The sequence below is a fragment of the Dunckerocampus dactyliophorus genome, chromosome 19, assembly GCF_027744805.1.
Source record: "Dunckerocampus dactyliophorus isolate RoL2022-P2 chromosome 19, RoL_Ddac_1.1, whole genome shotgun sequence".
NCBI classification, from domain to species: Eukaryota; Metazoa; Chordata; class Actinopteri; order Syngnathiformes; family Syngnathidae; genus Dunckerocampus; species Dunckerocampus dactyliophorus.
This window is the reverse complement of record NC_072837.1, coordinates 7010227-7036373: the sequence shown is the minus strand read 5'-3', so window position 1 is coordinate 7036373 and position 26147 is coordinate 7010227. Positions and strand designations below refer to the sequence as shown.

General features: G+C 39.8%; 2 protein-coding genes across 11 annotated transcripts in view; one reads left to right on the top strand and one right to left on the bottom strand.

The window, feature by feature from the left end:
• LOC129172722 (cytospin-B-like) overlaps window positions 1–25988 on the bottom strand; it is a 95462-nt gene extending 69474 nt beyond the window's left edge. For 4 of the 7 annotated variants that reach the window (XM_054762748.1, XM_054762753.1, XM_054762751.1 and 1 more), the window contains exons 1-4: window positions 25950–25988; window positions 18225–18584; window positions 16576–17128; window positions 4272–4398 (exon numbers count right to left, since the gene is read on the bottom strand). The gene's annotated coding sequence lies outside the window, so the exon portion shown is untranslated. Of the gene's footprint in view, window positions 1–4271; window positions 4399–14475; window positions 15536–16575; window positions 17856–18224; window positions 18585–25949 lie in introns of those variants that run through there. The other 3 variants (XM_054762746.1, XM_054762747.1, XM_054762745.1) reach the window with 3 other exon arrangements.
• Window positions 1–26021, top strand: part of LOC129172721 (disks large-associated protein 2) — a 73916-nt gene extending 47895 nt beyond the window's left edge. The window contains exons 6-13 of one of the 4 annotated variants that reach the window (XM_054762740.1): window positions 49–84; window positions 7176–7232; window positions 10458–10819; window positions 11907–11992; window positions 12064–12470; window positions 13511–13602; window positions 17030–17182; window positions 18230–26020. In XM_054762740.1, coding sequence (XP_054618715.1) covers window positions 49–84; window positions 7176–7232; window positions 10458–10819; window positions 11907–11992; window positions 12064–12470; window positions 13511–13602; window positions 17030–17182; window positions 18230–18445 — 1409 coding nt within the window. In that variant the 3' untranslated portion in view covers window positions 18446–26020. Of the gene's footprint in view, window positions 1–48; window positions 94–7175; window positions 7233–10457; window positions 10820–11906; window positions 11993–12063; window positions 12471–13510; window positions 13603–17029; window positions 17183–18229 lie in introns of all 4 variants that reach the window. The other 3 variants (XM_054762739.1, XM_054762743.1, XM_054762741.1) reach the window with 3 other exon arrangements.
• The last annotated feature ends 126 nt before the right edge of the window (window positions 26022–26147 follow it).

Genomic DNA, 26147 nt, shown 5'->3' with positions numbered 1-26147 from the left:
TTTTTTTGGTTGGTTATTATTTCCTTTTTCTTTTATTCCCCATTTCAGGCGCCCGTAGCTTAGCTGGGGGGCGTAGAGAGTACGGTAGGTCCGGTAGGGAACAGCTTTATTATTTCTTTCTTTTCTATGTTTCATACATTTTGTCTGACTCATTGACATTTTTCACTTGGTAGAAATGAATGATATCATGCTCGCTCGAAGAACTTGAACTGTCTTTATCATGATTTCACATTAAAGTCAGTGGAATATTTGTGTGCTAGTACTTGATCGGGAGGAGTGTGTGTTACGAGATAACGCCAAAGAGCAAAACAACTGGTAAACAAAAAAAAAAAAAAAAAATGGAGATACCTTAGTAGAAATCTGCACTATATCATTTAATTCTGAAAAATACAGCATACAATTTATAGATTCCATTCGACTTAAGTTTTTATTTGCATTTTTTTGTTTGTTTCTTTAAAATTCCATTAAATCCTATTGGTTTTAACACAAATTCTCCATGCCTCCATTAGAATTTATTTGAATAAACAGTAGAATCAATAAGGACACTAAACTGTATCTTTGTCTTTGAAATATACCGGCACGCAGCATGACAGGTTTTGTTCCACAAACCAGCACAAAAATCAATGCTCAGTGAAAAGAACTTTTATTGTGGCATTTACTACAGTGGGCCCTCTAAAGTCAAATATCCTGGAGATTGTATCATTTGGAAAACAATCAATATTTTGTGGAAAAGCACACCTTTTAAATCCAACATGTTGAGTTCCAAGTACCATGATACATTATGTCACAGAGCAGGTCAATGTACTAACTGAGTATTATTCTTTTATTCTTTAGCTTTCTGCTTCTTTATTCCAATATATGTTTAGCAAAAATGAATATACAGTGGATACTTGCGATTCAGCATTTGTGCATTTTCGATATTGATATTTATTTAGGCCTGTCACGATACTAATTTTGCTGGACAATAATTGCCCTACAAATTATTGGCGATAATCGATATTATTGACAAAAACATTTTTTGCTGTTTTTTTGCAATTTTTTGCTGCTAGTACTGGGTCTGTATATCCACTCACGAGGAGCCCCACCTCCACGTACTGGGACAAAGACTGACAGGAGGGTTCACTCTCTCTGTTCATTCCACTATAGAACCAATGCGCACAGACACATGCAGAGTGAACCCTCTTGTCATCCAGGCTGTGTGGTACAGAGAGACGAGGAAAACAAACAGGCGCACATGCAAATGTCAATTAAATAAGGCCGGCAAAATTACAGATTTTGTTTTCTTTTATCGTTTGATTAATTGATTTATCGTGACAGTATTTTTTGTTTGTGGGAAAATCCACAAAATCCATTTTGTGTTTATAATCTCCATAATTAGGCCTTTTATCATCTAAATTGCTCAACATTGGCAAAGCTTGAGTTGCACAGAAAGTAGTCAGAGGCAAACTTCAACTTGTTTGAGGAGGTGTTCTTTATATGCAGTGAATCAGCTTGATATTTACACCCTTATTCACACATTACAAACCAACAGGAACGCATCAACCCAAAAGCCTCCCTCATTCACGGTGCAACCAAAATAACACAACACGTAATCTCGACTGGTTTGGCTGTGTGACCCACCATCACCCCTTAAATGACAATTGGAATTTCTGAACTAACTTCGCCACTCGATATCCTTCCTCTCCCACTCAAGCGTGACAGTCACCCAGAAACATGGCATGCACCTCATGGCAGCGTAGCAAGCGGACAGTGCAGACAAGAATGTGAGGTGCATTCACAGACATTGGGTCATTATATTACTTTTTAATTTTTTTTCCCCACGCAAAGACCTTAAAGCCACTGAAAACGGCTCTGCGACCTACTTTGGGTCCCGACCCACTAGTTGAGAACCACTGATGTTACACATGTGGAACACACAATGTAACTGCACCACGGGTATTGAAATAGGCACAAAACAATACTATTTTATGCTCATGTACTGTATAACCAAGGCATGTTGGGAAAGTGTCTATATCATGGTGCAGTTATATTGCCAGTTCCTGACGTGTTACTTGTTGTGTTATTTTTGGTTGCACTGTGAGCGACGGAGCCGTTTGTTTTTTTGGGGGGGTTTTTTTCCTGTTGGTTTTTGTTAAGATTGTCAACATAGACATTTTTATGGGCGTCCCAAATGCTTGCAGATGTTCGGCATTTACTGATACAACGCGGGGTGTTTTCAGTATATCGGAAGTTATGTGAAATAAGTGGACTCACATTCAGAGCAGTATGACTCCAGCATCAACAGAGAGGGTTTCACTGTTTTTGCAGTGGTTATTTTCTTTTTACACTTGCGTGACAATTAATAATGTTAAAAGTAGGGATGCTCCGATCCATCGGCCATTGATCAGTATCGGCCGATCTCCGTGAAAAAGCGCATGATCGACATATGCCGATAAATGCCTTTCAACGCCAATCACAAAAGCCAATCACCTGTGGATAGTACAATTGCAGCCTGCGGCGATCCCTGTGTGGAGTGTAGCGTCTTGCCTTCACGTCTTGTGTAGCGTCTTCCTCCCACTTTCCTTCACACTGCGCAGGCGTGCCAAAACAAAACAAAACAAACATGTCTGCCATGTGGAACTTACCTACCAACACCATATGTTTGGCCTAAATTCATTAATTCATTTATTTGATGTTTCCTTTTCTCATATCATATAGCCAATCACAGGGCTGCAGCCAGGAATTCTGCGCCTCATGTAATTTTTTTTTTTTTTTAATCATATTGCCCCTCCCCGTTTTATTAATTATTAACTTTTATTAGTAATTACCTATTTTTCAGGGGACCTTGGAATTTTCCTGACTTTTCCCCCTTATACGGCACCCCGGCCAATAGCACTCACCATGAATAAAGTGAAAAATGTATAATTATCCATTTGATCGGGTCGGCCGATTTCACTCATGGATGGTCGGTATTGGACTCGGCAGCATAAAAACCTGATCGGAGCATCCCGAGTTAAAAGGTTAGTTGCTTGAGGCGCATCAGTGACATGAATTACATTAGCAATACAACAAGGTCATTCAGCTGGAGACTGTTTAATTATTTTAATAACTAATATTGAATGTAATAGTTTGTATTCCACTTGTTTGACTTAACAACGTTAACTCATTCAATCCCGGCCATTTTTCAAAAGACAACCCCTTCAGTATCGGCCATTTTAGACGATGTTGACGGATCTTTCAAGGCACACAGAATATTGTGTTCTATGGCTATATAGACACAAAGCCTACCAAAAGAAAGATTAGACTCCCGTCATTTATCAGAAAAAAACGTTTCTTTCTACCTTTTTCCGTTCTTTAGTAATCAGCAGTATAACATGTTGTGTCATCACTTCTTTTGGTCTCCTGCGCAAAAAAACATAAAAAAAAAATGTATGAATACATTTCGGGCTCGGGCGTTTGGGTTTAGAAAAACGTATAAATACGTATTTGGTATTCATTGAGCTAAAATGCAATGTTTCAAATTCCAGGCAAATGAAATGTTGACTAGCACCCCAGGACAAAGGCTTTAAAGGTTCCATTGTAAACACCTTTTTTTTTAGGAATTGAATGAATGAAGTTTTTCATCACTATGCCAATTTTAATCTGCTACGCCAATGATTGTTCTTGTGAAGGATTATAGGGATATGCAATCATGATGTCTAGAGCATATGACCTCTGACAGGGTGCCAATAACTAGTATTATTTTTGCTCCCTGGCTCCCCCTTAATTTGATTCAACCACTTTGGCACTTAGGTCTGTGATAGTGCAGCAAAGTATGTACACATGCTGCGCAAATCTCTGAACAGTGGCATTCCCACTGATGCAAGAACTAACAAAACGTGAGGTGTCCTGGCTGGTCCACCCTTATTTAAGGCCACTCAAGTAGCTGATCAAGGGTGGCCATGCTTTTATTATGAGCCATTGTTTTATAATAATGGTTTTAAGGCCGCTATGCTAAAATTTAAAAAAAAAGTTAGCCTCATCAAAGGTGGGTATGGAGACATTTTTACCTTTTGGGAAGCCAAACATCCAGATGACAGGATAACAATATCATAAAAAGATGGATTATTGAGAAGATCGCACGTACTGCAGTCATTGATTTGTATTGGTTTGCTGTGATAGAGCACACATGTAAGGTAATTCCACCTTGCATCCATGGGGGCATCACCACTGTATGTATATATGTATGTGACCACCAGACAACATGCTTGTTTTATTGTGCAACCAAATTGGCAAAAAAAACAACTACCAACCTTTGGGATGTAGGAAATCCAGCAGCAGAATCATGCACACCTTCAGCTCCTCTGAGATGTCCTCTGTCAGATCACTTATACATCCCTCCATCAACTCAGCGACCACTCATCCATCTCCATGAACCAGCTGTAACAGAATGGTCAATAGGACATGATGATTAGCACAGCCTGTGACAACAAGCAGAGAATATACATTACTCAAGCAAAGTCATTGTAGGACGGTTTAGTCAATGTGAAGCAATACAATTGGAAATGTCAAGCTATGCAGCATTTTTGGCTTTTTTAAAGCCTTTTTTAGAGACATTAGTAATAGGACTTTGCCCTGTTTCCACCGTTTGGTATGGTACACAATTTTCTGCTTCCATTATAAAAACTCTCCCAAACTATAACCTGCAGTGTGATCACTTTTCAGCACACATTTCTCTGGATTTACATTTGTGTGAGTTTAGTTTAGTTGGTTTAAACATGATGCTCTCCACTTATTGGGCAATAGAGATTCAGTACTTTTGCGCTACAGGCGGTAACTGTGAATTACCGGTGGACATTATAATGGGGCCGTGTCGTGTCTTAAACAACTGAAGCAAATAAAGTGAATAATCCAACCAGCAGAGATGCTCAGTGTGTCCCCTGCCATTACTGTATATTGAGGGAGGGGCGCATTAATCATGAAACACGTCTTTATTTTGTGCATAAATACAGTATACTCACGAGCGAGTAAGCATAGTATTTGTTTTCATTTTGTGGATTACCGTAGATCACCGCTTTTCGCAGGGGTTGTATTCCGGCAACAGCAGCGAATGGCAAAAAACCCGCAAGTAACTGATATGCCCATAAAAAGGTCTTGCTGACCACTTCCAAAATCTCCTGCTACCTTGACCTTGACGTTCTCCTCCGATTTTGGATCAACATTTGCAATACAAGAGACTTTTGTGATTTTTCAGAGGATTCCATTGTTCACTCGTGACTCAACCTGGGTTTAATCCTCAAATATGTCTCAAACACACACGTTTTAAGTATAAAATATACCACTACCACTACCGAGCCACCACTACAGCACACAAGGACTGCCGGACAAAATGCGAAATGTCAACGTTTGACAGAAAAATTCAAAGTAAACCATAAAGACACAAACATGTAAAAATTGTCAATTAGATTTGATTTCTGTGGGAAAAAAACGGCCTATTTTTTGAGACAATTTTTTTTTTTTTACGGGGCCCTGAATGCTGAGTTGCTCAGTTGATATCTAATATGAAAGGTGGAGGCTATTATCATATATAACTGGCAACTAGAATTCACACTACAGTCATTTGATGTCATGTGTCAGTGTTTGTCACAAATTCTTCGATTAGAATTTACCGATCGGAGCCAACCTGAACTGTACCGCTTGGTGGAAACATTGCTAAATCGGTCAAATCACTAAAGTTTAACTCTTGACGAGGTAAAGGTTTCAACTTTAAAAATATTAGGAATTAGTGCCTGTGAAACACTCCTAATTTCCCAACGAAACATTTTTTGTGGTAAACCTTTTTTTTGTCAGGGTGATTTTCCTCCACTAATCAGTGATGGTATCGCAGACTACACAATCAGCATATTAACTCACTGCTTATCAAGCTGTTTGGCAAAGCGCAGAGATTAAATGTTTATCGCTAAAGGATTAGTTTTAGTGGTTTTGAGGCTTTGGAAGCCTAATATGTATCTTCATCATAATTTACATACATAGTTGTCCCTTTGTCCCTGCAAAGATGAAATGAGGCTTGATGGCAGGATTAGCAGAACACGGACGCTACACAATCACTCTGGTCCATCTCCAGCCCCCATGCCCATGCACAGCTCGTCAGTCATTGCACGTCATTAAGCCACGATCCGCCCTGATCTGCGTCAGAGCAGCCTCTCACCAGCCTCTCTGCCAGCCCCGACTTCACAACTGTGGCAAAGACGGCGTCTGGCACGAGTGGACGGAATCGCATGGCGAGGACAGACTGTTAGAGCAATCACACTAAATCTTAACGAAAATTGTAAAAACAACGCGCAACGGTGATGGTCTGTCACGTTAACTGCGTATACGAGTCCTTGTAAGTGACATTGTGTTTCTATAGTACACGTATGCAATCTTAGTGTACATGAGTAGAAGTAGAAAAAGTGGGGTTGTTATTTAAAGTTGATAACTTGCTCCACATTAAAAATACTGTATTATGTCTTCAATGAGGCAGTCCAGAGGTCCCAGTTTGTTCTGTGTTTAATTTTTATTGACATGTTTGGAATGCATTGCAAGATTTCTACATTTAACTAGATTTTATATTTGTCTTGTGTATATATATATATATATATCTATGTACATTACGATGACATGTTGTTGTCTGTTTTGAGATGCATGAGTAGTATGGATTGCTTTCTATAATTCATCATAATACATGGGCAACACATTTAAGTGCAGACATAAATACGTTGATTTTGATCACATACATTTTTGCATTCTAATTTTCTACAATGTTCGCCTTTTTCAATATTGATAAGTGGATTAAACTGTGCTAATTTGAAAGAATTGTTGCCCAGTGTATGATGATATTGCCAGCAGCAGAAGAAACACAGGTAAAGCTATGAGCTACACACTAATTAGTATACAGCTGCAAAGCTAGTCATTAAATTATTATGTCCTCTTCATGTTAGGTCACCCGTAAAGCTCATTAAACAAAGAACTGTGCAGTAAATCTCAAGTAACTGTGTTTCTTTCTGCCGGCTTCTCACTGATTTAAAAACTATGGTTGCAAGGAGAAGACGTCAATATTTGCTTTAGAACTCAAGTCGAGTCTGTATGTAAATGTAGTCCCAGTGTGTGTGTGCGTGTGTTTATCTGTTTCACGCTTGGACGAGCCTCCAATAACTGGTTGTGCTTGGCTCTTACAGGGATTCAGTTTCGCCTCCCTACTTCCTGCAGTGTGGACCGTGCTCAGCCACCACCAGGTACCAATCAGTTGCTGTCTTTTAGCTTTACTTTATGCTACCTGTCGTACTGTACATCTTATACACTTACAGGAGATGTATGAAAGAGTATCTGGGTGGTAAAATCTGAAAAAAACAAAAAATCTACAGATTCCTGAGAGTTTTAGTTAGACTGTATAATCAACTTTGTGAAAAACCACACAGATGAAGTAGGACATTGGAGAAATTACATAGCATTTCTGCTATGTAAGTGCAGTTCTGTTGGGGTATGAGTTACCATTTTTATCTGTCAAAAAAGCAAAAGGCAAGGTGGTGCTCAAGTTCCGTTCTTACAGACTCATCCTACTGTTTATTTTGCTGTTTATTCATAGTTTATACAAGTGACATATCTCCAGTTAATTAGTGCAAGAGCGTTATTCTATGTTGCTATTCTGTGGGTGACATTGTCTCCACCTTTCTGACAAGACTTGAGTCATGCAGCCTTGAAATGGCAACAGGTCATTGTGGAGAAAGAGATAATGACATCAGAAGCAAGAGTAAGGTTGTTATTTTGTCTTTAGCTGCAGGAGGGTGTCTCCGTGTCTGACCTGTGGCAGACTAATGTGGGTTACTTTGGAAACTGGTCAAAAGCTGTCTCCGGAGAACTGCCATTAGGATGTGTCCAAATAATTGTTTTCATGTGAGGATTGAGGATTCTCACTCTCATCTTATTAGTACTCGCAGAACATTTTAGCCATGAGCAACACACACATTGGATAGCAATGACATTCAGGTTGATTTATTCCTGACACAACCTTCAGTGTTGACCGATCTATGCAGCAAATTCAAATACAAGTATGCAGAGCTGGGTGCAACAAAGGACGGGATACAACAACCAGGCTTTTAGCTGAATTTTTGAGGACTTTTGTACTTTAAGTCTCTTAATGATGTTGTGCATTTGAGGGCCCTCAAGGATGACATACGCAAGAGGGTCGAAAGATCTGAGGTACAGGTAGAATTACTTTCAAAACTGGGATGTATGAGAAAACTATGCTACGTATGAAGTCCTTGCTTTAGTAGTCGTCTGCGTGGTACCTAAGCCGCTTGGCACCATTCTACTCCACGCTTTCCCACTGGGAAAAACAGGTACTACAGTTTACTACCAGGTCTCTAGTACCAACCTTCCAAGCATGCAGAGCAGATAGTACCATAAACCACGGACAGTCACAAAATATTTGTTCCTGTTGTGTCAAGTACCGTTTGAGGATATCCATCCATCCATCCATCCATTTTCTTCCGATTATCTGGGTCCGGGTCGTGGGGGCAGCAGTCTCAGACTTCCCAGTCTCCAGCCACCTCTTCCAGTTCCACCGGGAGAACACCAAGGCGTTCACAGGCCAGCTTTGAGACATAATCCCTCCAGCGTGTCCTGGGTCTGCCCTAGGGCCTTCTCCTGGCTGGGCATGCCCGGAACACCTCACCAGGGAGACCTCAAGGAGGAATCCGGACTAGATGCCTGAGCCACATCAATGACTGCTCTCGATGTGAAGGAGCAGCGGCGCTACCTGAGCCCCTCCCGGATGACCAAGCTCCTCACCCTATCTCTTCTAGCCACCATACTGAGGAAACTCATTTCCGCCGCTTGTATCCGTGATCTCGTTCTTTCGGTCACGACCCAAAGCTCATGACCATAGGTGAGGGTGGGAACATAGATCAACTGCTAAATTGCGAGCTTTGCCTTCCGGCTCAGCTCTCTTCACCATGACGGTCCAGTACAGCGATCACATTACTGCAGACGCTGCGCCGACCCACCTGTCGACCTCACACTCCAACGTTCTCTCAATCGTGAACAAGACCCCGAGATACTTGAACTCCTCCACCTGGGGCAAGACCTCACTCCCAAACCGGAGTCTGAGGATACACGGTTAGAAATTAAAAAACAAATACATGCCGTGCTTTGCTCTGGGTACTGCAGTCTACTTTGACGTTGTAGTCTACTGTATGAGTGAATCTTTCCAAACAACAACAAAAAAATCTATGGTTGTCATGTTAGCATATCCTCACACTTAAGACTGAAAAAGATCGACATGGAAAGCAGTCTTTCGTTTCTAACATTCAGCAGGTGGCAAAGAAGTCTGTAACAAATTCAGTGCTGAATGGATGTCAGATGGGTAGAAGACGTATAAATAGACAAGGTGGTGTTTCATATTGCCTGAGTCACTGAGCTCTTTTCATTTTGGAATCCACCCACTGTTTCTTGCAGCGCTGCAGCCCCCTTCAAGCTGGAAGAAAGTCAAGTCTGTGATCGGATTTGTCTAAACAGAATTCCTGTGGTTTTGTTGCACTTAATTAGCTCAAATCCAATGAAGTCTGCGTTTGTGTGTGTTGAGGGCTGCAACTGCACCTGTTCAGACCGATGTATGTGTTTTAGCAGGCAACAGATTGCCTATTTAGTCAGTAATCTGTATATTTGACTGTGTATGAATTATTGCATGGGTGTCAGAATGCGGAACATTTGGCAGATTTTGTCTGGAAAAATGTTACGACTATTGATTTATGTTGAATTTCTTTTACTAATGTCGGAATTCCATTTAGTCCATACCATCTGATTGCTGAACATTAGATTATTAGATTACATGTTTCAGAATTTTTACATACAAATTACGGATTTTAAGTATTGTACTGATATTATTATTATTATTATTATTCCTGTAAACACATGCTAACAATTAATTTGACTTAAGAAAACTAACAAAAGTCTTGTGACACGCATTTTAATCAGATGTTTAGCGGATGTGGAATGTCTTCCCAAGAGAGAGGAGGCTGGGGAGGGAGACTTATTTTCTCCACTTCCTGGAGGTGTAATGGCTAGCTGTCCCACCACTGTTGTTTATATCGAGTACTCTGTCCTCACGAATTTCCTAGAATGTTCCCTTGTGAGCCAATTAGATGACTAGAAATCCAGAGAAGTTGCATGTGGATGAATCAGCACCTGATAGGGGAGATCTCCTCTATTAGCCTTCATTTCATTTCCACCAATAACCGCAGACATTTAGCAATCTGCTGCTTTGCCACTTATGGAACGTCCGCATCACCTCAATGACCTTTTCCCTGCTAAAATACACAAATGATCTGATTTGCCATCATGCTTTTCAGTCACTTGCCTACAGTTTTTGGGCTTTTTTTCAATTTTAAGTTCTGCTTTTATTCATTCTCTGCCCTTGTTTTGCCTTGTCCTCGTCCTGTCATCCTGCTTGTGCTATCCAGCGGTCTCATATCCTCCTAGTTACAAGAAGACTCCCCCTCCTCCTGTGCCCCCACGTGCCACCACCAAGCCTCTTATCTCTGTGACAGCCCAGAGCAGCACCGAGTCTACCCAAGATGCCTACCAGGAGGGAAGGCAACCACGGGGCGGTCTATGGACCACTGACAGCCTCGGACGTCCCATCTACAGTTCCACAGACAGCTTGGATAGCTCCAAGGCAGTCACGATGGCCATAGAGTCTGCGGCGGCCAAGAGGCACGCATCTTTGGGCAGCCACACCTCCATCCAGACATGTGACAAAGCAGTGTTGGTATCCAAGGCGGAGGAGTACCTCAAAACCCCTCGATCCTCTATCGGGATACAGGTATATAGACCGTAGAAGAGTAGTATTAGGGATGCAACTAACGATTATTTCTCAGTGGATTAATCTGGAGCTTGTTTCAATTATTCGAGTAATCGGTTAGGCCCTAGATGGACCCAATCAATATGAGCTAAACACAAACAGTTAGTGGTTTGGTCTGCAACATATCAGAAAAGAGGCACAAATCTCAATCACTGTTTTCCAAAGTTAAAGCTGATGTGTGTGAATATTTTGTTTTGCCTAAAACACAAAGATAATAGGGCTGCTTTCACGGATGGCAAAGGAAATTTTAAAATATTCACATTTGAAAGGCTGAAATCAGAGGATATTGCCATAAAAAAACATTACCAAAATAGTTGTTAATGAGATAATTAATTCATTCATTTTTGCAGCTTTCTGTATGTTCCCTGCCTGCCAAATACACGTTGCAACCAATTAAAGAAGCCAGTATACTATTTTAATAACAATTTCAAGTATTTACATCTTATTCATTGGAACCTATATTAGTTTCGCTACACTCAGTCTGAATTAGGGATGTAAATCTGATAAAAGTTCCTTGACCGGCAGTAGGAAATATAATAATCATGTGATGTTTCCGCATTCTTAACAAGATGGGTGAATATTCTGAACTTCTGTTTCCATGAAAGTGTCATATTGAGCAAATTAATGCCATAGTGGAGGTCTATGTGGAAGTAGCTCAACTTCCTGTAGCTGAGTATGTTTTGGTCTTCTAAACAGCACCTCTGCTGGTTGCAGCCATGTACTGCATTCCATTTTACCTCAGTTGCTTCACGATGTAATTTATCGATTTAACACCACTGAACGAGACATTATTACACTATCTGATTATGATGCACATCCCGAACCTCCACCACATGCCTAAACCTGCAACTGTTTATCCATAGAGTTGAGACGCTTTGGATTTTTTAACCTGCATATCATTGTTGTAATGTCATAAAAGTTCAGTTTAGATGAATTTCATACCAACAATGTCACCAAAACGCCAATACATAACCACATTTGCTTCGGCATATTAATATAAATCACTCCAAGAGTTTGTTTGTATATTCTGATTAGAATGTCTCAACAGGTGGAAACTGTGACAGACTCCGAAACTGAAAGTAAAGGCCTTCCTCAATTTCACTCAATAGGTATCCAGGTGGAGGATCACAAACGGTATGTGGAATTTTTGTTTTTCAAATCTGCGATGTTGATTCACTTTGACTTCATGACGTATGCACACTTAGGCGAGGGCGGATCAAGCGTTCCAACAGTGTTACCACTGCAGTGCAAGCCGACATGGAGCTGGAGGGCTTCCCCTCCATGGAAGACAAGGGTCTGCAGTTTGGTGGGGCTTTTGGTCGGCACTCTGAACCCAGCACCCCCACGCAGTACGGGGCTATCCGCACGGTGCGCACACAGGGCCTGTTTAGCTACAGGGAGGATTACCGGGCCTCCAGCGGGCCTCCCAGCCCACAGCCTGAACCGTGGCTGGCTGAACCCAGCCTGGAGGCCACAGAGACGGGCCGAGTGTCTCCTCTACGCAGGGATGGCGGCTGGTTCATGCAGCTTCTTCACAATGAAACCAAAAGGTTGGAGGGATGGTGCAAAGACATGGAGAGGGAGGCGGAAGAGCATGACCTGTCGGAAGAGAGTAAGCATCCTTCTTTTGTTTGGCGTAACTTTACCCGTTGTGGGGGCCGCACAGACAGTACAATGTACAGTACTGTAAATAGGAAGCATCAGCTACATGTGTTACTTTGAGAAAGGATGGACATAATCATCGATTGATGTGGCTGAAATATTTTCAGCCACCTGAAATTCTCATAAAAATAGTAAATAAAAAAATATATTGATGAATTAACCAGGAGGAATTTGCTGAATTATGAAATTGTTGATTGATCACATTTTGAGTCATTTGAGGAAAACCCTTGCTTAGTATTTTCTGCCGCCTAAAAATGTAATAATAAAAAATATTTTAAAATAAAATAAATAACTAAAAAATGAAAATAAAAATTTTATTAAAATATAAATGTATCATTTAATTAGTCTAAACAATTTTGACAAAATTTTTTGAATTTTGTGATACCGACTGTAGATTCCTCGTGTCTTGAAGTTATTAAGAAAACCTACTTTGCTAATAAATGGCTAATTTTTTCTCTAAAATTTACATTTCAAAATATTATAATTATCAAAATAACAATTTATATTATCCACTAAATGATCATGAATAATTGTGTGGAATTGATTACAGATTAATCATGTCTTGATGCAAGAAGAAAAAAAATAAAATAAAAATATTTCTCAATAAATTAATAATAAATTTATTGTTCGGGACTCACCAATTTTTTTTATTTTCACCAATAGTGTGATATTTATTGCCTAATATACCATTAATAATTCGGTTGATTATGTGGAATTAATTGTTGATTAATCGTATTAAATGAGGAAAAACACAGATTAAAATTATATTTTAAAAATGAAAATGAAACCAACAAATTGATTGTAAATTTGTCCCATAGTTGATCGAGAAAATTAAGTTAAATGTCCATCCTTAACCCCTACAGAGCATTCACTATGCTTGCTGTCTGTGCTGAATGGAAAGACCATCTTACATTACACCTTGACTTGAATTGAGTCGTAGTGAGTGACACTACTCAAGATTGTCACTTTTCTCTGTGTGTGTACACGCAGTTCTCGGGAAAATCCGGAGTGCGGTGGGGAGTGCTCAGCTGCTAATGTCCCAAAAGTTTCAGCAATTTTACTGGCTGTGTCAGCAAAATCTGGTGAGTGATTGGTAACACAACCTTTATGAACTGTTGTAAATCCCATCTGTATCAGACAACATGCTATTAATTTGCTTCTTAGAAAGTTGCATTATGGGTATTATGGGTCTCTTCGCCTGAGCTTGGAAAAGGTGTTCAGCCTGACTCGGCTCTTGTTCGCCCTCCAGAAATAGACCGCAGAAATCAATAGCGAAACGGTCCCTCCGCTGCTGTCGAGCCCTGAGGAAACGAAAGGGGAATTCCAATCGGAAGGAGTTGAGCCCTCCATTAATGCACATAGGCAGCAGTTTGAATTGAACCTCAGAGTCTGAATAATGGACTGCCACTCCATCTCGCTGCTTTGTCCTCATGTCACCGCTCCACACCAAGGCCTCCTGTGGTGTCCTGCCTGCACTAAAACACCCCTTAAGAGTGCCCTGTTACATTGTCAGGGGCATCGTATGGGAAGGAAAAGTTACGATAATTCCAAAAAATGGTTAATATGTAAAAAATGGGGGGGGGGCCAATGTGATGGGGCCTGTGTCCATTGTGTACATTCTACAACAACCTCACACAACATCTAATAGGAGCAAATAACGCTATAAAATTCTGCTTTTGTAGAGTCAATCATGCTAACTTTTGAAGGGTATTCATTTAACAATAATGTATTATTGTGGGTGCTGCAGGCAGTGGGGTAGAAATGTACATCCATACTGACAAGAAGTGTCTTTATCTTGTTTTTTAGCTCACCTCATTTAGCTAGAAGCGAGTCAAAATGTGCCATATTAGAATAACTGCCATTACTAATGACGTTTCATAAAAATCAATGAACACAATTCAACAGGTCCACGCGCATCATTAAATAATGATATTAAATGAAAGTACTATACTTACCAGGCTGTTGAGTTCAATGACTGCTGTTCAATTAAGTGTGCTTCTCAGTTACAGCAATAAGTCATATTAGTACACTAGTATAAAGTATATCCACGACTAAAACCCATTTTTTATCACAAAAACCCGAAATAACAGACTGATACACTACAGGTGCAGTTTTGCTAGCTTTACAATTTCACTCTCGGAGTCCAATCAAATAACGTCGTCTTTACCCGGATATGTCTGGGACGATTCTTGCTATCCATTGGACGATGCACATTCAAGAGATTCAAGAGATTCAAGAGAGTTTTATTGTCATGTGCATGGTAAAACAGCAGTTATACCATGCAATGAAAATCTTATTCTGTTCATTCTCCCAAGGAAAAGAAAGAAAAACACAAGAAAGAATAAGAACATAAGAAACATAAACACATATACATAAATACCAAGAAATTAAGCAACAACAACAGAAGAGACATTAATGCAAGTAAATAATACAAATAAATAAATAAATAAATAAAGTGCTATGAGTGTGTGTTGCGTGTGGCGTGTCTGAGTGCTTCATTGAGAAGCCTGATGGCCTGTGGGTAAAAGCTGTTTGCCAGCCTTGTGGTCCTGGACTTCAAACTCCTGTAGCGTCTGCCTGACGGTAGGAGTGTGAATAATGAGTGTTGTGGATGTGTGCTGTCCTTGATGAGGTTGTGTGTTCTGCGTAGGACTCTAGATGTATAAATGTCTTGCAGTGAGGGGAGGGCTGCCCCAACAATGTTCTGTGAGGTCTTGATCACCCGCTGGAGTGCCTTCCTATCACGTGTTGTACAGTTACCGTACCAAACAGTGATGGAGGCGGTAAGGACACTTTCGATAGTGCATCTGTAGAAGCAACTCAGGATTTTGGTGGACATGCCAAATTTCCTCAGTCTTCTCAGGAAGTACAGTCTCCTTTGGGACTTCTTCAGAATTTGTTGGGTGTTGTGAGACCAGGTGAGGTCCTCGCTGATGTGTGTGCCAAGGAACTTGAAGGTTTTCACCCTCTCCACCTCAGTCTCACCAATAAACAGGGGTCTATGCGGCTCCTTTTCCCTTGTTCTTGGGTCGATGATCATCTCTTTAGTCTTATCTGTATTGAGAAGGAGATTGTTATCACGACACCAAGCTATGAGGTCCGCCACCTCTCTTCTGTATGATGTTTCAACACCACCAGTGATCAGGCCGATGACTGTAGTGTCATCCGCAAATTTAATGATGCTGGTGTTGTTCTGGGAGGCCACGCAATCGTAGGTGAAGAGCGTGTAGAGGAGTGGACTCAGCACACACCCCTGTGGGGTCCCAGTGCTCACAATTCTTGAGCTGGATGTGCGGTTGTGGACTCTGACTGACTGGGGTCTGCCTGTGAGAAAGTTAAACACCCAGTTACAGAGGGAGGGAGACAGGCCAAGTGTGAGGAGCTTATTTGTGAGTTTGTGGGGGCTGACTGTATTAAAAGCGGAGCTATAGTCTATAAATAGCATTCTGACGTATGTGTCCTGGCCCTGACATGTCAATCGTTGTACGCAGGCCTTTGATTGGTTACAATATCACTTGGTGTGTGTACACAGAGATTATTCCCCACTTTGCGTTATTTCCTTGTCTATTTTATAAATTACATTTTTTTCTATCAAAAAGACATGTTCTGACCTTTGTAAAACAAACAAGGAAGACAAAAACTACTTGTATTTTAGCATCTGACTTTTTCATTTTACTTTAATTATATTTATTCATTTGAATGTATTGTTTTGACATTGGTATCTTGTTGGAGGGCTTCAATACGCCCCCAAACCCACTTTTGTTTCATTTTCATTCATTCTTTTCAATAGGTACAGGGCAGTTCAGGTTCTGAATGTTTAGAGGCAGTAGATTTATTTTCTTACATAGTAACACATAGGGCTGCAGTTTTAACAAAGGGGAGAGCAATCAAATGAAGATTGTGACACAATCCCTGTGACACACTTAATTTTCCCTTACAGTCGTACACCTTGCATACTGTATATCATAACAGAATAGTATCATAATATGTGTGGAGATGCATGTGCACATTTTAGTGCATATGCATCAGACTTTAACAGGGTGGTTAAAACCTACTTTGTGTATGTGTGCTGCTGTTTCTTGGCTGATTCAGGGTCACGTCTCACCCCACAGATAATGGCGTGATGAATTAAGTCTCTCATTGGCTGTGACAAGTTTAGATTGCTTGGATTGAAGAGGGTGTCTGTATGGACTGAAGCAAAAGCATGATGTCAACAAAATAGAAAAACATGGACATTGTGGTACTTGGGATACCTTTGCAACATTTTGATATTCTGATTTACTTGTACTGTATACTGCAATGAGTATCAAGTCATTTTACTGGAAGCCTTCACGAGTGCTGTGACGTATACTATTAAGCACTATTGGGGCTGCACTGCCCCCTCGTGGCAGCCCTGGCAAAAGCCATTAAAATGCATTCTCTCCATAAGGTACACACAAATTGTGGTTGGTAGATTTTGAAATGTTAAGATATTGTTTATCAACTATGTATTTGTTGACAAAAATCAAGGACCCCAGCGCCATGCCCAGACCCACTTCTCAGGACCTGGCTGGATTCTGGGACCTCTTGCAGCTTTCCATTGATGACGTCACTGCCAAGTTTGATGAGCTGCAACAGATCAAGAACAACCAGTGGCAGATGGTGGAGAGTCCGGAGAAGAAGGTAAAAACACATCAACGTGCCAACAGCCAACCATCCCGCTTCTGATACCATTTGTCATGGAAGTCTAAGGAGTAGTATTTTAAAAAGATGTACACCATTGTGATTAACCTTCATCCATCATGCTTCACCTGTTCAAGGGTCCTTTAAACTGGGAAATGGTCCTCATGCCTAACCATCCTACTTCTGACACCGTTTAACATTAATGTATCCTGAACCAGATTTAGTCTTTAAAAATTGTTTTACTGTGAAGCATTGAACCAGTGTCTAGGCTCACTACCGCACTTACCCCTTCAGAGGGGGTACCTTGTTCCTATCTGCGATACCTGTTGTAAGGTCCCATTGCCAACCATCCTACTTCTGATGCCATTTGTCATGGAATTCCATCCTGACTCAAATTCAAACCTGGGTCTAATGGGTTGGTCAAAGTATTATAGTACCATACAGTGCACATCACTATGCCCTTATCCTTCCCAAGGTTCAACAAACTGCTAAACATCCCACTTCTGACACCATTTGTCACAAATATCTGTGGAATATTACTATAAACTTAGATGTAAAGCCAAGAAAAACCTATTCTCTGCCCATCTACACATCAACAAGATTATAAAGAGAAGAGTCATTAGAACAGAGCCCAAACTTGTGTGAATGGAAGATTCTATACTATACAATCACACTACCTGCCCCTCCTTGTCATCCTAGTGCTTCATCAATTATACTTAACCTGTCCCTAGATCTTTCAAATTGGGGCCTGGGCCTAATCATCCCACTTCTGACTCCATCTGCCTAGGAAGTCTAGAGTATTAGTATCATCAGAAAAGATTTACAAGAGAAAAATTGCCACAATGACCCTAGTAGTCATAGTACTGCAGAATGCATATCGCACTAATCATCCCGCTTCTGACACCGACTAACAGAAGTCTCAAGAGTAGTACTCTCACTAAGTTTAGTGTTTCAAAGTGTACTGTGAGGAAGTGAACTGTACCATGTGGTGAAAATATGGACAATTTCCAGAATTATCATCTAGAGTATGTCATTCTCTTACCTGAGGAGCGAAAGTGGATTCCTGCCCTTACCAAGAGGCCTGCCAGGGGGCGTGGCGGCGTGATGCGGGAACGATCCCTGGACCTGCAGGACCGCCAGCGGCAGGAAGCCCGCAGACGGCTCATGGCGGCCAAACGAGCAGCGTCATTCAGACAGAACTCAGCCACCGAGCGGGCCGACAGCATTGAGATCTACATCCCGGAAGCTCAGACCAGGCTTTGAGGTCCACGGATTCATGCTTGATCTCCTGTTTGTTTGCCGTCTTCAGCCAACACCAGTTCGCAGCTGCCATTTCTCACTTTCTGATGTTGTATGTTACACAACATTTCATTCATGGGGGGAGGGGCTTGCTGGAAGATTTCTACAACAATATGCAACCCTTCAGTTACCATTAGCACATGAGGACATACTCCTCCTCTAAATCACCATTTAATTCCTGTATTCTTTCATATTAAATAACCCTTTACCACAGAAACATACTGTGTGGTAGCGAAGTTCAAATCCCTAAAATAACTTGGATACATTTTTTTTAGGGAAATCAAGGAAAATAAAACTCATTATCATTTCTATTTTCATCCATTTGACTTTAGAGTTCTAACGTCCCATTTCAACTTTACATACAAACTGTATTTTTCGCTGCTGGATGTGTTCCAATTGCAAAACAAATGTGTATGAACTAAAAAGGTTTGAGGGTAAACAACAACAACAAAAAAAAAGTATTTTGCGCCTTATGATATTCATGTTTGTATTTCCAAGGGAAATGTAGTTTATGAAGCTCATGTGATAATGTTGCAGTTGAACTGCAAAGGACACTTTTTTTTTTCCTTCATGTCATTCATTTTGCCCCTAAGGCCTCTCATAGTTCAAATATTGTGATAAATCTAACTGATTTACATTACAATCTACATTTAGTATTGATGCATTGTTGGTTGATTTGGGGATGCTTCTACGCTGCAACATTTAGTTCAGTTTGAACAAAAAAAAAAAAAAAGTCATTCAGTCGTGAAAAGACAAGGCGCAAATGACACGAACACCGGTCAGTTACTATAGTAAATGGTGCTGCTTTTTACTCTCCAACTCTTGTCCTTAAACCAGGCCTATGTGCACATATACACACACGCGCGCGCACACACACACACACACACACACACACTCAAGGACTTTTTAAACAGAGATTTATCAACATGGTGCCCCGTCCTCTGTCTCTGCGGTGATGTGTGTTCGATTGTGACTTTAGAAAGGATCATCTTTGCAATGCTCTTGGCCCTCGCTCCTTAGTTGACTTTAACATAGCAGCTTTACAATCATGTGCATGCTACACTGGGTTCTCACAAGGAGAGTTGTGTCTGTGTTGTTGCCGTGGCGACTGCAGATCAATGTACATAGGTGGACCAGCCAGGAACACTTACATGCACCACGTTGGCTGAAGTGCATAGCATCACAAATTTAGGGCTAAGCCTGCAAGCAAAAGCAGAACAGTTATTCCTTAATGTTCCTTTAATGTAGGGGGTGTCCAATTTTTTTTTCAAAACTTAAAAGATGCAAGGAGCCACTTTCAGGTTTTTATATATTTTTTAAAATTCGGTAAAAATGCTAAAAAAAAGTATATATATATATATATATATATATATATATATATATATATATATATATATATATATATATACACACACACACACACACAGTCATGGATAAAATTATTAAACCACTCTCATTTCTTCAGTTTCTTGTTCATTTTAATGCCTGATACGACTAAAGACAAATATAAAAGTGACAACAAAAATACCTCATAAGAGTTACATTTTTTGCCAGTACAATGCTATAGCTATTCATGTAAGAACTTACGTGATTTTGGTTATTATCAAGAAAACCATAGAAGTTGCTAGATATCAGCTCTTAAATTAAACTCTGATATTTGTTATCATCATTACATTTGTCCAAAAAAATGTACCTTTAGTTGTACCAGGCATATATATATATATATATATATATATATATATATATATATATATATATATACTGTTTATTTAAAGACAAAGCTTTGTATTTATTATTTTTTTCAGATTTTTCTCTACTTTTCGCTGTCTTTTTCCCATTTTACTGTTTTTAAAATTTTATTTCTGCAAAAAAAACAAACCATGAGCCACAAATGTCCCCTGGGGCCACACTTTGGACACCCCTGCTTTAATGTCATTTATACAGTTTGGGTTTTTTCCTGCTTTGGCAAAGCAAAATATCACTAATATTTTTAAAACATGCCCCGCCCCCCCCAATAATCAATAATCTAGTGAGGACAAGCGGTACAGAAAATGGATGGCTAGATGGATAAATGAGGATGGAGTTAAAGAAACCGTATGTTAAAAAAAACAACAACAACAACAAAACAGCAATTTTCACGATCATAGGGAGGCTACACTCATTTGTTATATAAATTTACCATCATTCATTCATATGAACCGCAATGGCTGGAGGTCAAGGTTGTGCACACCAAACTCATCCAAGCATGCCTTTATGGACACTGCTTTGTTCACGGGGAAATGTTTTCATATTGCGGGATGGATACAATTCTTTTTGTATGCTGGTGAAATAAGATTATTGGAATCTTTCTGCCAATTTCCAATTCCCTTTGGCCTTAAATGCAACACGAGCATTGAGAAAACGAGATTGCTTTAGTAAACCGGTGTTTTTTTCTATTAATTCTAATCCCGCCATCGTCCCCACTAGGCAAAGCCACTAATTGTGCTTTTATTCACTTAAACTCGGTGGGATACGTTGTGGTCATCTACCATGATGAATTTCCTGTAGTTACATTACAGGTTATGGGCGAAAAATCACATGTTTTTCATTCAGACTCTCAGGTTTCTTCTCGGGGTTGAGTCTAGTAGGACATTAGTTTACAGTCACAATTATATCGTATTTCAAGTGACTTGTTAAGCCAGGTGGTGTATTTTCATGCCACGTGTAAGGGTAGAATACAGTATCTTAAATCTACCATCTAATCTCTCTGCAGGCTTCATCAGATGGTGTATTTACGCTTTGTTTTTGTACAATTAGAATTACATTACGTACAATTATAATGTTAATAAAGGGCATTTCTTCTTTTTTGATCTTATTTACGCTGTTTAACTTGAAGATAAAGAGCAGACTGGCTATATAGTTTCTCTAAATGCTGTTTTTTTTTTCCTTTTTCACATTGTGCATGTTGAGTCGAGGACATTTCTCAAAGTCAGTGGTTCTGAAATAGTGGAGCAGGCCCCCCTGTGGGGGCGCGGTGAGGTTTTGGGGGGGGGGGTTAGTGGCAGGGCGGTCTATACTATATGGAATATCTTCTTTATTTACGCTTTAACAGTGCAACTCATGCAGTGGTTTGTACAAATGAATACATTAATAATACAAGTTCCAAGAGTATTTCAATTTGGGGGTGGCGTGTGAACAAATTTGTCCCTTTGGGGGTTCTTATCTATTGAAGGTGAAGTGAAAGGTTGAATTTATATATCATACAACATACTTAAGAGAGGCTTTGGTTGTTTTTTTTCCTGCGTCACGACAGCAACAAAATATGAAAGCTTGGACAAAAACTACCTACTACAAGCAGATTTGTGTGTTGCGATGTGTGGAAGTGAAGAATGAACGTTTACGGGGTTTTAGGGCCCAAAGTTGGGTGTGTATTGGTGTAAAAAAATAATAAAAGACACCCCTTGAGCTAACGTGTTGTTGCGTGCACCATCACACTTTACTGGTATCATGCGGGGCTATTCTTTAATCATGGTACTGCTTGGCACACATGAACAAATGAAAGCCAAATATATTTGCTATGAGAGGGGCTTTGGCAACTATGTACGTGACAATTCCTCAGGTGCCTTACAGTGTGATGCTGGCAAGATGTGAATGTGCGTGAGGAGAACACTTCCTCTTTCGCATTACAAAGGGCTGCAAACTGGGCGCGAGTCACACCGATGACTTTCGGAGAGGAGATCCAACACGGGATGCACGGCGTGCACAGCTAGTTTTAAAAGTTTCACTTGTGTATCTTTTATTTATTTATTTATTGTTAGTAAAAAAAAAAAAAAAATAATCTGGACAAAGAGGAGCTGCCAAAAAGTGCAATAGTTGTCCCACACAAAGGCTGGAATTACACTACAAGGTTCAAGTGGCCCAATTCTATTGGTTTTAAGTGTTTTTAAGTTTGGCTGAACACTGCAAACACTAATTTGATGACAGAATTTATGCTGAAAAATTCAAATTGTCTCACATCCGGTGGGGAGTGTTATGGAGTGCAAACCAAAACAACTTCTCCCCCGAGTGAGTCAGAGGTTTTCTTCCTGTCACTCACACAAAGACCCGCATGCTAATTTTAAGACAACCAGACCAATGAAGCAGATTCGTCAAGCTGTCAAGCAGCTAAATAATATATTCTTTTTTAAAATGTATTTACTGTAATCAATCAGCAATTTCAAGATTTTTTTTTTTACTCAAACTTGAAAAAAGGGGTTGGAAACCCTGCATTTTATTCACGCATTTACTCCAGCATTTACAGCCTCGCAAAGTCACAGATTTTTTATAAAAAATATACATACATCTTATTTTTACAAAAATAGGCCATTTTTGGGGGGACAAAAAGCACATCTCACCCACCCTAAGTCGGTAATAATTTCCTAAATCTGTGATAATACAAATGAAATGTACAACATACAATGTTTGCATGTTTATGTCTTTATGGGTCACTGATACTGTGTTTTCATCAAACGCTCAGATTTCGCACTTTGTTCGGCCGTCCTTGAATGCATGATATTCGCTGCAGGACGCAAAAGTGAAACCCATACCGTAAATTCCGGTGTATAAGCCGCTAATTTTTTCTTAAACTTTGAACCCTGCGTCTTATTTATGGCTAAATTCTAATCTCGTGACATCTCCTTTACTTCAGAACTACTACTAATTGTCAAAATACTGTGCCGCTCGCGAGTCAGTGAGGAAACGGTAGCTCTTCCTCTGGCAGGAGCCTATCAAGAGCTATCAGTGCACTCACAACAAGCTTGTACAACCCATTGGAAATTGCAGGAGATCATTATATATATATCACAGTATAACAATATAACAGTCTGAATCACCGTGTCATCTCACTCACAACACTGAACTCATCACACAGCAACTTGACACTCAAAAGGTATACCCGGCAAATATACCAACATGTACCAATATGAGTTTGAAATGAAAAAAAAAAAACAACTCTTTTAAAGTTTTCCCACAATACATTCCATCTGAACAACGCATTGATCTTGGGGGGTTGCAATGACGTCAGTCTCCCTCTGGGCTCTGGGCTCCTCTATTGGACAGAGGCAGCATTGCGGCGCCATCCATCCATTTTCTACACTGCTTGTCCTAAAATGAAATGCTTTACTCAAATGCATTATGGGAAAACTTTATTTTTTAAAACTTGTATTGTACATGTTTGTATATACCTTGAGTGTTAAGTTGCTGTGTGATGACTTTAGTATTCCGAGTAAGTAATGACCTCCTACAATTTCCCAATGGGTTGACAAGCTCGTCGTGAGTTTTCTCATAGATCATGACTGGTGCCTGTCAAATAAAAAACTGTCTGGTCCTCACAAACTCGTGCACACCACAATATGCCATTTTATGAGGTGGACACATGCTGCTCATACACCGTGTGTGCTAATCTGTTTTCTCCTCTAAATTTAGTGGGTGCAGCTTAAACATCGGTGGTGAGTACTTATACATTTTATAATTTAAATGCGTTAAATAAGTGTGACAGGCATATTTAGGGCTTAAACCTGTCTTGTATTGCGAGTGAACAATGGCGATTGAAGAGAGAAGGGGAGAGTTCTGGAGCTGAATCAAATCTAATAATTACAACAGTCCCGTTTATTGCAAATGTTGATCTGAAGTCGGAGGTTCATGTCTACATCAAGCTAGGAGGACTTCTGCCATTCGCTGGTGGTCCTGGAACATAATCCCCATGGATAGCTCAGATTTTAGTACACAATTGGTTTAACAACAGTGGTAAATCAGAACTAAAAGAGGTAAACACTATTTAAGGGACACCTGCTTTTCTTCTGTTCACAAGACCTTGCAGTGTCATCCCAGCCTATGTTACCTCACAGTGTCTTCTTGCAAACATGACGTATAGGAGGCATTGTTGGGCGGCCATGCTTGCATACTATGCAGTGTGTGTGTGTGTGTGTGTGTGTGTGTGTGTGTGTGTGTGTGTGTGTGTATGATGAGGGGTTTAGATGTGCGTCAGAAGCTGCTTTGAGGCACCAATCACATTAAGTCATAGACGTTTGTACAGGTGCTCAGTCTATCCACTTTAGTTCTGGAATTTTCTTTATTATTGTGACAATCACACACACACACTTACACTAGACAGAACCCTTTTTTCTTGCCCCCACTCTACTTTGAATTTTCTCCTTGTTTACGCACTGCAAAGATGTCCTTCTATCGTTTTGCTCTCTCTCCTCATAAACGCATTGATGACACCTTCACAGCTTTATCTGCTCCTAAAAGCAATAAGCTTCTTTGACATGGTTGACACGGAGAACGCTACGATTGTGATGTGTGTCACACACCACTGCACTGCTTCCACTTGAACGCACCACTGGGAGAAAAAGTGCTCCTTCCACTTGGTGGCGCTTTTTTTTTTTTGTTTGTTTTTTTGTCCATTTAATGATGATTTATGAGGCGAGAGAGCAGTCACACTGTTGTTTGCCTGTGGTGGAGAAGTGTGTCGTGTTGTGGACGTTGGTGGAAAAACTAAATAGTATTAATAATCATTTTTAAAAAAAGAAAAAGAAAAAGGCCTTTTATAGGTTTTGGAACATTTGACGGCATTTCAAGGTGGTTATCTTAAATCTATTTTGAATTGTTAGATATATGGGGATAAATATCAATGCCAAATATTCTGTATTTGTACAAAATTATACATATATAAATATATAATATATGCCTAATTTGAATGGAACTATTTTACGCGCTTGACCATGTTTTTGTTGTTTGGAAACTCCTTTTATGATTTTATAAGCTCTTCAGAAAGCATGCAGGGTAGTGAAAATAATGAATGTATTATTTAGTGTTTCATTGCTGTTCAATATTACGGCATTTTACAGATCGGTTAATGTTTATAAGATTCATTTGAGATTTCCTTTCAGGGTTTGTTTACCCCAGTAAGATTTCTTTTTTTTATGCAAGGTTTGGACTCAACCATTCATTTCTGTTCATATTTTTTTTCCTGCTTTGTTATAATGTGTTTAACAGTATAATTTGCCTCTTTACTGACATCTATCATCTGTAAATAAAGATGCTAATTAAACTTTTTAAAGAAAGCAGCAGGGCTCTGACACATACTGATTTTGCATTCTGGTTTTTGTCGTTAACAGAAGTCTGGATATTGTAGCATATAACCACTTTGTCTTTAAAAGGTATGCACGTCGCTCCAAATTGCATTTTTTTAAACTAAAAAACGAACACCTCCAACGGCTATCATACAGTAATCCCTTGTTTATCGCCGGTAACTGATAGATTGGTGAATTTCCACAAAGGCGGATTCCTTTATGAATGGAATATTTTCAACCTGTTTAAGAATAAATATATTCTCTTTTTAATATTAGAGCCATCTAAACATTACATAACAGCCATGCAGTCACATTTACATTTATATTACCCACAATAGTAGACATTATCAGAGAAAATTAGCCATTTAAAAGTTTACCTTGTAGGGGAGCAGATTCGAGGACGGACAGGAAGTGACGTCGGGGGTTCCGAGAAACTACAAAATGAACACCACCGCCGGACACCATATGTTACCAATACAGTAATTCCTTGTATGGTTGAAAGGTGAATTTCCACAAAGTGGGATTCCTTCTTTATAAATGGAATATTTTAGTTATGACGTAGAAAACCTGTTTAA